We start from the raw sequence: 12,097 nt of genomic DNA, 5'->3' as shown, positions 1-12,097 counted from the left end.
TTGGACAATCGTGGTTTACAACACTATCCTTGAGAAGATCAGGACTATAGAGAATCTCACGTCTTTCCCAAGGATGCAGAACCGTACTCCACGACTGCATGCTCATAAAGAACAGAACTATACACATGCTCACGTCTGTGCCATCGATGGACAATCTTCCTTGCTACCAAATCACACCTTTCACAAATGAAGACGAGTGAACATGTGTTTATGCTTTGCTTTTGTCGGCGTCCTAGTGCCGCATGGACTTTTTATTATCATACAAGTAACTCTGTCATGAACTCTCTCAAGCAAACATTTGATGCAATCCACCCAAGCAAGAAACAATTTTGTAGAAATCATGTGAAGCAACCCTGCCAAGCAATCCTCCGTAGAAACCATCTGAAGCAACATCGTCATTCAGCCCTGCCAAGCCATACATCTCCGATCAACCACCAATTCTAATCTTTGGGCCCCACTGAATAGCCTCATCCCGCCCTAAATGACTCCTGAACACCAATCTCGGAATATTCATCGGGAACCGACCATTGCAAGCGTAGGAACGGGTTTGATCGCCATCTTATCGGAAGAGGAATGCATTGTGTAGATTGGACAACGATTGATGGAAGAAGGTTGTGAATTGCCACCCTGCGACTTCTGCACGGTGCGACGGAAGTGTGATGTGTTTGCAGAAGGGTTGGAGGAGCAGTCAACAAAGAGAGTGTTGTGATAGATCGGTCTACGATGCGGCTAGTCCAAAATAGGAATCGCTGGAGCTGCAAGAGAGTAATCGTGAAAATTATAACAGAAAACAAAAGGCCATCGCAAGAGAATCCCAGAAGTTGGCTATCGATAAGGTCTCCACAAAGATATGACATCAACCTTCGATTTCAGACCATTAGTCGGATCTCTGGAACAACAAGACTTTGATCATTCTCGTCCCTGTATCTCGAAAGCTCATGCTCTGCATTACGCAACTGCGCATTCATGGCATCCTTGATTGTTTTTGTGCCTTCCGCGTTTCCATTGTCAATGACATCTTGAAATCTGTCCCACATCACCCCTTTCAGCTCTGTCAAAGCAGGCAGCCTCTGACACAAGGCTGGGATGTGTTCCCAGTCTTTGCCTTTCACAATGAGCGAGGTTATTGGAATGGCCAATTTTTCAATCTCCGCCCACCAAGTCTGGAGTCGATAGCCTCCTTTGAGGGCTTGCTGGAACAGGCGATTGTGGATGAGGTCTGAGAAGTTCGAAAAGTGAAGGACTTCTTTTCTTGACATGTACAGCCTTCCAACACCTCTCAAAGCAAAAGGCAGGCTTATTGGGAAGTTTTCCAGGTACACTTCTCGCGATTCTTTGGACACTCGAAGCAGTGCAATTGCTCTTTGCTCGTACATGCCGAGGTCAACTTGACGTCGAATCATAGATGGGATGACAGTGACTAGAGTTGCTTTGCCATCTACTGTCATGAAGAACGTTAGGTAGAAACCAAACGTCGGGTCTGATACCAGAATATGGGCCGTAAGTCGGAGGACGGTCAGTGAAGGTAAAGCGTGTGCCCAGACTTTCAATCGGAGCTCTGTGGGGAGTGCCGGAAATAGCTTGAAGCTGTCACTCTCCCTGTCTTCATCGGTTGGAAAGCTCAAGCCACCGAGGAGTGCAGTGATGTCGTTAGCCATAGTAGAAGATGGTCTTGAATATCGAAGATTCTTGTTAGGCTTGATGGTAAGGTGACCTGAAACTGGTTGAGTGTTCAAAAGGCTCGGGTCGGACCTGGTCGGGTTGCTGCAGAATCGAAGAGATGAGGCTCTGTCAGAGATGAGCGATGTTGATGTGGAGGAATGCAAGTGAGGCTGCTGCTGACAGATGATATGCTGGTCTGTTGCCTGATCAGGCAACGGCAGAACACAGCATCTGCTGGAACCCACAGTGGGGCCTTCCCGTCCCAGGCTCCCGACGAACCTTATTTTCTGATCAAATCTTCACTTGTCATACGGGAGGTCGCATATTGCTTCTGCTCGAGAGTCGCACAGCATGACAGCTCGGCCTTCTCTTCTCTCGAGTCCTATCACGTGTATCAGCCTTGGCAAAGTGTGGCGTTTGGGGGCTTGATTCTATTCCGAGCTGAGCTGTAGTCTGGCCCAGACACGGCACATCAGACCTCCTAGACCCAAGTTGAGTGACATTGCTCTTCTGCCGCGCGCGAGAGTTGGTGCAACAAAACCTTCTAGTGTTTGAGAAGTCTTACTGTCTTGCAAATTTTCGAAAGAAAAAAAAAATTTACTCTGTGACCTAATGAGTGCTGTACAGTCTCAAAGTCAAGACATCAGGATGCGGCTTACCTGAAACGCCAGTGAGGGGTTGCTGGACCTGAGTGTTGCCCCGTTTGCCTGCCCTTGCGGATTGCTTCTCTCGGACGGCTCAAGGCTTCGCATGGTTTCCTCGCATCGGATGCAATGCTTGTGCAATATGCAAGCTGCACTATCTTTGTCGTCGAGTGTGGGGAGATGACAGGGCACACTCAGCTCCATTGGCAGATGAGTGTGGCTTCACCTGTTGGATGCGGGAAGTCTGAGTGAACCGGAAGGATGTGGGCTTTGACACAGACAACACCCAACTTCGAAGACAATGTGACCAGTAATGATACTGCTGTCGAATCCCGATGTGCCCGAGGAGGGGCAGAGGAAGAGGGGAGTCCAGTGAGAGATAAGATGCTGAGTAAAAGGCTGAGATATTGCGTGTCCGTGGAAGCCGCAGCATCAGCACGAATTGATCCTTCTGCAGGACACATCTCATGCTGAGTCTCACGTTGAATTGTGAAGTTCAGCCGTGTGGATTTATGGTTATATAGAATAGAGCTGCACATCATCTGGGTCGAAAGGATGGAAATCGATACCTCGCGGCCTGGTAACCTTAGTGCGAGGCCAAACCATGGAGCGACGCTCTCAGCGAGCTTTTCTTTCTCCAGAGGATGCATACCACATTCGAACAAACACGATCACAAACATGAAGCCCAGCTCTGAGAGCCAACTTGCGGAGGCTTATTTAGAGTTGTTTGGTACAAGGTACGTTTGTTGTTCATTCTTTCTGCGGCTTGTTTGATGGTTGTTTGGCTGGGCTGGATGCTTTTAAGGTCATGATGGGGGGTCTTGGCAGTGTTCACTAGGCCCAAACCTTCTTTCCACCGCTGGGAACACAAACACAACCTTCTGCCCTTTCATCCATCCCTCCACAGCTCTATTTTGGTCGTTTGGACGCCTTGTCATGTCGACTCTTTCTTCCAATCACAATCACAACACTTTCTCGGCCGCCGCATCAGCTTTCCATCTGGAGATCAAACTCTCCGAGGCCCATGCTGGCCCCTTTCTCCTTTCCTCTTCCAATGTTCGGTCTCTGCAACCTTGCTAGAATCGGTCAAAGCTCCGCGGTCAGCCTTGCACTATGGACCGTGCAGCAGATACCAAACAGATGATTTTCGCATTAGCCGCTCCACCAAGACCATCTTAATTTCCACATGCAGACGCCCAAACCATTTGGCACAGAAATCCCACGCCCCCTTCCGGCGCGTCAAGAAGCAGACTCCCAAATTCGGGATGCTGCGGCTGATAAGGGAAACTCCCAAGAGGGGGCGACCCGGACCCGTACTCGTGTTGTTTCTAATCAGCGGCCTGGGATGAGATGAGATGAGATGAGATGAGATGAACCAAACATACTGACGCAATGTTGTGCAACTCCTAGATCTCCTCCTCCTACGAAAACAACTCTCACTTCCTCCGCACTCACACCTCACTCCAAGAGCATCGATAGACCAGAAGACAACGTTCATGGGTTACAACAGCAAGCACGGGGCCGGAGATACAGCGAGCAGGACATCAAAACACGATCCGCACGCGCTTCTATAGCTGCCCAGAAGCATAACTCGACTGGCTCATATCCATTATACTCGCCCAGCTCTCTGCCCACAGGCTTCTCCAGTACGCCGCCTTTCTTGCCTTACGGAGTGTCGCGGAGCATGGAAAACCCTCGACTCTACCCTCGACCTCAATCCGCTGGGAGCAGTATCACTTCACGGTCGAGCTTCGAGTCCAGATTCGAGTCGCGAACCAAGAGCCCTTTGAGTATCACATCTTCTATAGACTATGGATCAAGTCGCACGAGCTTCGATTCTACATACTCCGAAGCAAGTAGCAAAGATGGCCTTACGGTTTCGAGACCTGCTATTCGACCTATGGCCCACCCAGGTGCGAGACGCATGGTTACAGAACCTATAGTGCCAACATTGGGTAAACATGGAGCCGGAGGAGAAGATGGGCAGCAGGTGCGGACATTGATGACCCCACAAAGGCTAGCAAACGGCAACAACAGCTACTCGGCATATGGAATGAGATACACCCAAAGGACGCCTGGCGATGGGTTCAAGAAGTTGCCTAAAGAGATACTGCTTGTCATATTGACTCAACTGAAGAAGGTTCATCTTGATGTGGGAAGTTTAAGCTGCTCAACATGCTGCATGCGCGATCTTACGAACCTGGGTCTGAGTTGCAAGAAATGGTGGGGCGCTGCACAGATTGCTTTGTATGAGGACATCCAACTCAACGGAAGTGACTCCATACTTCACACCAAGAAGAAGTTCAAGATGAAGTATGGAACGAGATTAACATTGCTGAGGCGCACACTGCGGGGTCGACCAGATCTCGCCGAGTACGTCAAGTCTCTCAAAGTTCCAGCCATACCGGACGCCGCCAAAAGCAAAAAAGAACAAGATGAGTATCTCGAACTTGTTGCCTCAGTAATCATGGCATGTCCCAACCTCGAGCGACTACCTGGTCTATATCCCACTTACAATCACGACTTCACTCGACTCGATCATGCCCTTTCAACCAGAAAGAAGCTCGTGGAGAAAGTGTGGATCGTCAACCCAAGCCCATTTCAGCGTCAACATCGGTATCAATTATCAGAGGATGCAGAACATCTCACACCTGTTATGTCACCTGCCCAGTTACTTCCAGAGCAGTACATGACTTTTAAGGCACATCACTCGAATTGGTCCAATCTCCAAACTCTCTTCTTACATTGCAACCCTGGCGGCACGATCGATTCGGCGCTATTTGTGGACATCTTCCATTCGCTGCCTTCGTTGGTGAATTTGCATGTATCGAACTTTCCAGCTTCGTCCTTCCATGATGCTACGCTGCTCTCCTTACCATCGTTGAAGTCCCTGCGGTTAGAAAACCTTCCGGGTATCACTTCTTCTGGGCTATCCAGTTATGCTTCCCCATCTAGGACCGACGATCTCACCTCATTGTCGCTGATCTCAATTCAGCTCCGGTCATTACCTGTCCTGACCCGATTATTTTCTCACCTGAAGTCCTTGGCACAATTTACGATATCTCAAGCACCGTCTCCAACTCTCCCTACTGGCGAAGAGATTTATCTTCATCCATATCTAGCATCCTCCACCCTCCAGTATCTGCATTGGGAGTTTACCAATCCGGATAATGACAAGGCAACACAAATCCTCTCCACAGCTATCTCTTTCAACGGATTTCCTTCCTTGAAGACGATTCGAGCACCAACAGACCACGATGGCCTCTTGCAAAGACTATGCAAACCAAAGGAGAGAATTGAATTGCCTGGCGATCGATATCGAAATTTGAACATGGCAGGCAATCCCGTCTTTTCCCAGACTCAAAGTCTACCAAGTCTGTCTCCTACAAGATCAACCTTCTCGGGGCACGGGCACTCCGGTTCTATCAACTCGAATTCCACAAAGTCTCCTACTCAGTCCGCCTTCTCCTTGAACTTTGACCATCTATCAAACTCTTCAGATGAGTTCGTATCACGTGAAAAAGGGATGAGCTTGGTCACGGCACGAAGAATGGCCCAGCACCGGATTGATACAGCCATGACTCAACCAAAATTCCACATCATAATCTGGGATGAGAGTGGAGAGTTTCTGGAGCGATTTGCTTTGGGTGGATTTCTTGGGTCTCTTCAAAGTCAAATTACCTACACCTTGAAGCCTGATGTGGATGGAATGGACGAGGCTGTCATTAGCATTGATGGCCCAGGAGGATTGCTTGATAAAGGCGAAGAAACTAACGCTAGGGATGGATGTACTGGAAGCTGGAACTTGGATGCTGGTACGAGGGTCAAAGGAGCCAATAAGGGAAAGGACAGATGGTGGCATAGCGAAAGAGGCAGATGGAAGGATATACCCCTGCAGAAGCTCTTCTGAGGAGCTTCTTTGATGGATTATGATTGATGAGAGTTTGTACAGCAAGACAGTAAGGTATGGTAGTGCTACAATGTCGATATCATAACAAGAAGAGGTGTTTCCCCAACTGTTCAAGGACGAGCAGCATCTGTGTTGTGGGCTTTGCATTATCAATCCCTCTTTCATTCAAGGAGTCTTGAAGTCCAACATACCCTCAGCGGTTCATCCTTTGCTTAGTGACGTCGGTTTCCTACAATCGATAAGATCCTCTTCCTTCTCCTTAGCGCCTCGTTGTCGTTACTTGCCAGCCTCGTCACTAGCGCGTTTTCGTTTCGTTCGTTTGCCAACTACCTCCCTCCCTCTCCTCCACAACCTCTCCTCTTCTTTCTCCAGACTTCATCTCCGCGCAACCAAGACCACAACTTCTTCCTTCCTGCTCGCTCTGTACCAGTACCGATCTCTCCCTCTCTCGCTCGCAAGGTATGTCTATCTTTCTATCCATTCTTTTCGCGTTCGTATGTCGCGAGTTGAGGCTGATTGTTGTTGTTGGAGCAGATTCGATCTCGACTTCGGCTTTGAAGAAGACGTATGTATAATCACGGTTTCATATCTATGCGGTTTCATACCTTTTCGGTTTTACATGTCGCGAGGTACTGCTCAGCGCCTTTTGGTTTCATATGTCCCGAGTTGTTGTCCAGCGATTCAGTTTGGTACACAGCTTCTTATGGCTTATGTCGCGAGGTAGTGCTCAGCGCTTCAGGCTTTATATGTCGCGACATGTTGTTCAGCAATTTTCGTTTTCATAGCGCTTTTCGATTTCATATGTCGCGACGTGCTGCCCAACGATTCAGTTTGATTCAGTTTGGTAAACAGCTTCTTGCTTGCATATGTCGCGAGCTAGTGCTCAACGATGTTCGGCTTCATATGTCCCGACGTGTTGTTCAGCGATTTTCGTTATCACAGCGCTTTTCGATTTCATATCTCGCAACTTATTTGAGGCGCTTTTCGACTTTGTATATCGCAACAACAAGTCTAGCAACTGATCTTTCCACAACGCTTTAAAGCAGTCGTATGTTGCGGCTTGTATACAGCGCTTTTAGACTTCATATGTCGCGATAAGCAGTCTAGCGATTGTTCTTTTCACAGCGCTTTAAAGCGGTTGTATGTCGCGACTTGATTGTAGCGCTTTCCACTGTTTATGTAGCAACATGCTTTTGAACGACTGTTATTTTGACAACGCTTTGTAGTAACTACATGTCGCGACTTAGTTACAGCGTTCTTCGACTTTATATGTCGCAACAAGTAGTCTAGCGACTATCTCTTTAGCAATGCTTTTGGTTTTCATATGTCGTGAGCTGCTGTTTAACGACTATTCTTTTCATAGCGCTTTGCAGTAGCATATATTACGACTTGTTGTTCAGCAATTTTCCTCTTCATAGCATTCCTTAATAACATATCTTGTTAAAATTGTGTAACTATTGTTCTTTTCATAGCGCTTTTGAGTTTCATATGTCGCGACTACTTGCTAACGATTATTATAGATTGCACATCTTATTGATCTGCTTGCCTTGAGGTATGTATTTCATCTCCACACTTTTCACCCCTACATATCGCAAGAATATCACAGAATATTACTAATTATTTCCTCAATTTGCAGTTTGCCCTCAACGTCTGTCCCCTCCTCAGAGCTTTTAAGCACGATAAATCGGAACGATTCATTGACCCGACAATATAGGCTCATTTGTTCAAGATTTCACTCCTTCTGTTTCTGTAATATCTCTCTCCGAACGTCTGTCTCACTTTCAATCGTTATCACGTGTTCGGTCGCTGACTTCCTCACTAGACATTCACTTATCAAAATGTCTTCCCGACTATTCACCAATGCTCCTTTGCCGCCTCTCCCGATTGGGGGCATCCCATTGCAGCCGGTTGATAGTGCTGTGGTCGTGCATCCACCTGGATACATGGCTCCTCCCACATTGGGTCGGGCTCGGGCTCGCCGCCGGTGCCTTCCTCGTTGGTTGTCGTTTCTCCGTGGTTCCCCGATTGAGCGCTTCCTGTGCACTGGATGGAATGGCATCATCATTATTGCAGTCATCGCCATTGCCACGCTTGTTGCATTACTGGTCTTGGCGGCCGTCAATTTGACCAATTCCACCAATAAGATGACTGCTACCTGCCTTAAGCTCGACCCTTTAGGCAACTGCTGCAAGTACCTCGACATGGAGGGTAATTGCTTCATCCATAATGTCACTGACGACGATACGACATTGGCCAAGATGAAGCATTCTCTCGATGATGCTGATCTTGTTGCCGCGGATGTCCTCGGTCATGACACGACTTATGCCAACATGAAGCGCTCTCTTGGTGATGATAATGCTCTCATTGCGGATGTCCTCAGTCACGATACGACTTTCGTCAACATCAAGTGCTCTGTTGATAATGATGCTGATCTTGCTGCGGATGTCCTGGCCCACGATACGACTCTCACCAACATGAAGCGCTCTTGCGATGATGATGATACTCTTGTTGCGGATGTCCTCGACCACGATCCGGCTGTAGCCAAGGTGAAGCGCTCTCTCGATGACGCCGACTTTGCTGCAAAGCCAACCCCCTTCTTCGTTCCGTCCCCAAACCCCAATGTTCAGCACGCTATGAACGGTCCTACGACAACTACGAACGGTTTCCGCTCCCCATCATCCACACTCGCTCCCACCACCTTCCTAGCTCTTGCTACACCAACCGTCGCTCTGCCCGTGCTGTTCGTCTACGCTACCTCGCTCTTGCACCTCCAACAGAAGCTTACGAACCGCCAATCTGAGCACCACGACATGATGGGCAGTCACTTGCGGGAGCTGACCGAAAATCTTGCACAACCGTTGAACAAGGAGGCAGTTGAGCTGGCGAATGACTTCATTGAAGAGATGTTGGCTGAGATGGGTGCATATGAGGGTTTCCTGGAGGGATTGGAGGACGATGTTGTTGATTTAGTTCGGGAACTGGATATTGAGTAAGGGAGGAGACTGAGTTCTTTGCTTCGTTCTTTGTTGGAGTTTGATGGATTACGATGAGATGATGATGATGGATCTGCGAATTTCGTTCGTCTTGAGGGACGAACTCTGTATGTTGCGTGCGGACTCTATCTATGGATCTGCCAATTCGTTCGTCTCAAGGGACGATCCTGTATGCTGGGTGCGGATCCTATCTATGGATCTGCAAATTCGTTTGTCCTCAAGGACGACTCTGTATTCTGCGTGCGGACTTTGCGGACTCTACGGGCTCTGTGGACTTCTGCTGCAAAGTAGATTTGAATGAGAAAGTTTACCTACATGTTTTGTTGTCTATGATTAAAATGACTCGTTCTTGTGGTTGGGAGACACTGATCTATCTCTGCTGGTGAAACAAAGTGAACACTGGTTCACGTTTGAAAGAAATCAAGTCTTGATGTTTCACACTATGATGTACGTGAAATGTCCCGGTACAAAGAAAACTCAACTGTTAGAAGCAAATGCATCTAACATTTAGATTTACATTACGCCCCTGAGCTCAACAAGCGATATCTCCTATTTCCTCGCCTACCAAAAATACCCCACCAACCCCGCACTCGAATCTGGAAAGGCGTCCAACAGCCCACTTCTGCCGAGAGCTCCGACAGAAAGACGCCATTCCCGCTGTCAATGAGTCCATCTGAGCTCAGAAATAAGAAGATCCAAACACTCCATCCCCTCTCTCAATTAACCAAAACCACAATTCTAAAATGGCGAAAGACAACCTCCTCATAATCGGGTCAACAGGGTGGATCGGGACCTATATCACGGACCAGATCCTCAAATCCAAAGACCTGTTTGGCCGAATCGCGATCTTCACTTCTCTCGGTACTGCGGAGACGAAGGCGCAGCTTTTTGAGGGGTTCAAAGAGCAGGGTGTGGAGGTTATTGTTGGGGATATATTGAAGCTTGGGGATTTGGAGAGGGCTTTTGAAGGTTGGTCTTTGGAGTGGGAAAGAGGGGGATATCGTTGCTGATAATGGGATAGGGATTGATGTTGTGATTAGTGCTGTGGGGAGGAATAGTAAGTCGTGAACTTCTTTGTTTCTGTTTATTATTCTTAGTATTTATCAATTTTGGAGGGCCATTTTATCTCCTTCAGCTTCTCTTCCCCAGGAATAGAAGCCGTACTAATATCCAACAGTCATCGCAGAACAAATCTCCTGGATCCCCCTCCTCACGCGCTCCCCGAACATCAAACGCTTCTTCCCATCCGAATACGGCACGGACATCGAATACGGGCCCTCATCCGTGCACGAGAAGCCGCACCAGCAGAAATTGAAAGTTAGAGCTGCTTTGGCAAAGAGTGAAGGGTTTGAATATACCTATGTGGTGACGGGACCATTTGCGTATGGCTTTCTGGCTCGGATGGAGAAATTGCCGGAGATTGGCAGTTTTGATGTGGCGAAGAAGAAAGCGACAGTTTTGGGAGATGGGAGGGGGCAGGTTAGTTTGACGACTGAGCCTGAGTGAGTTTCTGCTTTTTCTTTGCAGATTTGTTGTGTCAAGGCTAATGAGGCATGGTTAGTGTTGGTAAACTCGTAGTAAAAGCACTACAGCACCCAGAAGCAACTAAGAATCGAGCATTGAAAGTAAATTCATTCACAACGACGCCATTGGAGATAGTAGCCGAGTTCGAGAAGCAGACTGGGGGAGAGAAGTGGAGCGTTGACTATGTGCCGCTTGAGAAGCTGAGAGAGTTGGAGGAGAAGGCTTGGGAGACGGGTAATGGGACGGGGTTTACGTTGAGGAGGATTTGGGCCGAGGGTGGGACTTTGTATGAGAAGAGGGATAATGGGCTAATTGACGGGGAGGAGACGGATAGCTTGGAGGATGCTGTGAGGGTTGCTATTGCGAAGCAGACTGGACATGAAAAGCTTTGAATGTATACTGTTGATGTGTGGGCTGTTGAATTTGGTTTTCTCTCGCTGAGGAGCATGTTTCTTGCATGAGGCTGTAACAACTACTTATCAAGAGCTTTGCAGCAGCGCTCCCAATGGCTGGTTTGGTTCGGTTTTGACCCTAAACCGTAACCAATTGTACTAGTACGGTTTAGGAAAGACAGAGAACCGTCACCATAAGGATTCTAGACGGTTCTAGACGGTTTGAATTGCCAAGACATATAAAAGCTATTAATAGTATATCCTCAACCTCAAGCTTTAAGTATTTAAGGTTTTTAGGCTCTAAAGCACTCTAATCTCCCCTAATCTCCCCTAATCTCCACTATCCCCCAATAGTAGACGGGCAGATGGTTCTTGATAGTTTCAGGGAGGCCGAAACCATCACTAACCAATAGGCTAACGGTTCTTAAAAACTTGTAACCACAACTAGTCTAGACGATTGGTTCTTGGCAGTTACGCTAAACCCAGCCAACCGTTGGGAGCGCTGCTTTGGAGGCTTCTCCCTTCCATTCTTCAAGTTTTTCATCAGCCTCGCCTACGCCGCTCATGTGATAGAGCATCGTCCTTGCTGGCAATCTGATGAATGATGGTAAAGTGCAGGCTTCGGCGCCGATATCAAATTATTCGATAATATCGTGCCGATATCGAATTCGTTAAATGAATAAAAAATATCGTATCGTCCAAATTAGGAAGTACGATGTTGAATGAATAATCGAATATATCGCATATATTGGTAATGGGAAATTAAGAGCTTGATATATTAAAATTAGTACTGAAAGCCTTGTTTTTGAGGATATACGTCCAGGATTCCTAAATTCTAAGGCATTACTCGGTCATCAGCTCAAGTGATATAGTCAGCTTTAAGCCACATTGCGGCTCAAGTCTTAAGGCCTGAGGCTAGTGCGGCTCAACTCTTAAAGCCTGAGGCTAGCATGTCAGCCGGCCAGATCCGA

At 47.7% G+C, this 12,097-nt stretch overlaps 4 protein-coding genes across 4 annotated transcripts; 3 read left to right on the top strand and 1 right to left on the bottom strand.

Moving 5' to 3' along the window:
• Positions 1–729: 729 nt before the first annotated feature.
• On the bottom strand, positions 730–1,658 carry LY89DRAFT_742776 (uncharacterized protein; the record flags this gene model as incomplete). The annotated part of the gene is made up of 2 exons (XM_018220871.1): positions 730–825; positions 876–1,658. The coding sequence occupies 2 exons, from the start codon at positions 1,656–1,658 to the stop codon at positions 730–732; spliced, it is 879 nt and encodes a 292-aa protein (XP_018061903.1).
• Positions 1,659–2,886: 1,228 nt separating this feature from the next.
• On the top strand, positions 2,887–6,357 carry LY89DRAFT_631101 (uncharacterized protein). The gene is made up of 2 exons (XM_018211266.1): positions 2,887–3,044; positions 3,718–6,357. The coding sequence occupies exons 1-2, from the start codon at positions 2,911–2,913 to the stop codon at positions 6,215–6,217; spliced, it is 2,634 nt and encodes an 877-aa protein (XP_018061902.1). The 5' UTR covers positions 2,887–2,910; the 3' UTR covers positions 6,218–6,357.
• Positions 6,358–7,588: 1,231 nt separating this feature from the next.
• LY89DRAFT_357405 (uncharacterized protein) lies at positions 7,589–9,296 on the top strand. The gene is made up of 3 exons (XM_018206972.1): positions 7,589–7,769; positions 7,854–7,985; positions 8,040–9,296. The coding sequence occupies exon 3, from the start codon at positions 8,056–8,058 to the stop codon at positions 9,208–9,210; it is 1,155 nt and encodes a 384-aa protein (XP_018061901.1). The 5' UTR covers positions 7,589–7,769; positions 7,854–7,985; positions 8,040–8,055; the 3' UTR covers positions 9,211–9,296.
• Positions 9,297–9,856: 560 nt separating this feature from the next.
• Positions 9,857–11,367, top strand: LY89DRAFT_691636 (NAD(P)-binding protein). Its single transcript, XM_018216376.1, has 4 exons — positions 9,857–10,179; positions 10,232–10,267; positions 10,388–10,712; positions 10,772–11,367. The coding sequence occupies exons 1-4, from the start codon at positions 9,954–9,956 to the stop codon at positions 11,124–11,126; spliced, it is 942 nt and encodes a 313-aa protein (XP_018061900.1). The 5' UTR covers positions 9,857–9,953; the 3' UTR covers positions 11,127–11,367.
• The last annotated feature ends 730 nt before the right edge of the window (positions 11,368–12,097 follow it).

Source organism: Mollisia scopiformis, assembly GCF_001500285.1.
Source record: "Mollisia scopiformis unplaced genomic scaffold LY89scaffold_36, whole genome shotgun sequence".
Lineage (NCBI taxonomy): Eukaryota > Fungi > Ascomycota > Leotiomycetes > Helotiales > Mollisiaceae > Mollisia > Mollisia scopiformis.
This window is presented reverse-complemented; position numbering and strand designations above follow the sequence as displayed.

Excerpts from the sequence above, each read along its gene's own strand:
- LY89DRAFT_357405 (XM_018206972.1), top strand. The coding sequence starts at position 8,056 with ATGTCTTCCCGACTATTCACCAATGCTCCTTTGCCGCCTCTCCCGATT.
- LY89DRAFT_631101 (XM_018211266.1), top strand. The coding sequence starts at position 2,911 with ATGGAGCGACGCTCTCAGCGAGCTTTTCTTTCTCCAGAGGATGCATAC. Across the intron at positions 3,045-3,717 it reads TTAGAGTTGTTTGGTACAAG|ATCTCCTCCTCCTACGAAAA; the intron begins GTACGTTTGTTG and ends TGCAACTCCTAG.
- LY89DRAFT_691636 (XM_018216376.1), top strand. The coding sequence starts at position 9,954 with ATGGCGAAAGACAACCTCCTCATAATCGGGTCAACAGGGTGGATCGGG. Across the intron at positions 10,180-10,231 it reads TTTGGAGAGGGCTTTTGAAG|GGATTGATGTTGTGATTAGT; the intron begins GTTGGTCTTTGG and ends ATAATGGGATAG. Across the intron at positions 10,713-10,771 it reads AGTTTGACGACTGAGCCTGA|TGTTGGTAAACTCGTAGTAA; the intron begins GTGAGTTTCTGC and ends AGGCATGGTTAG.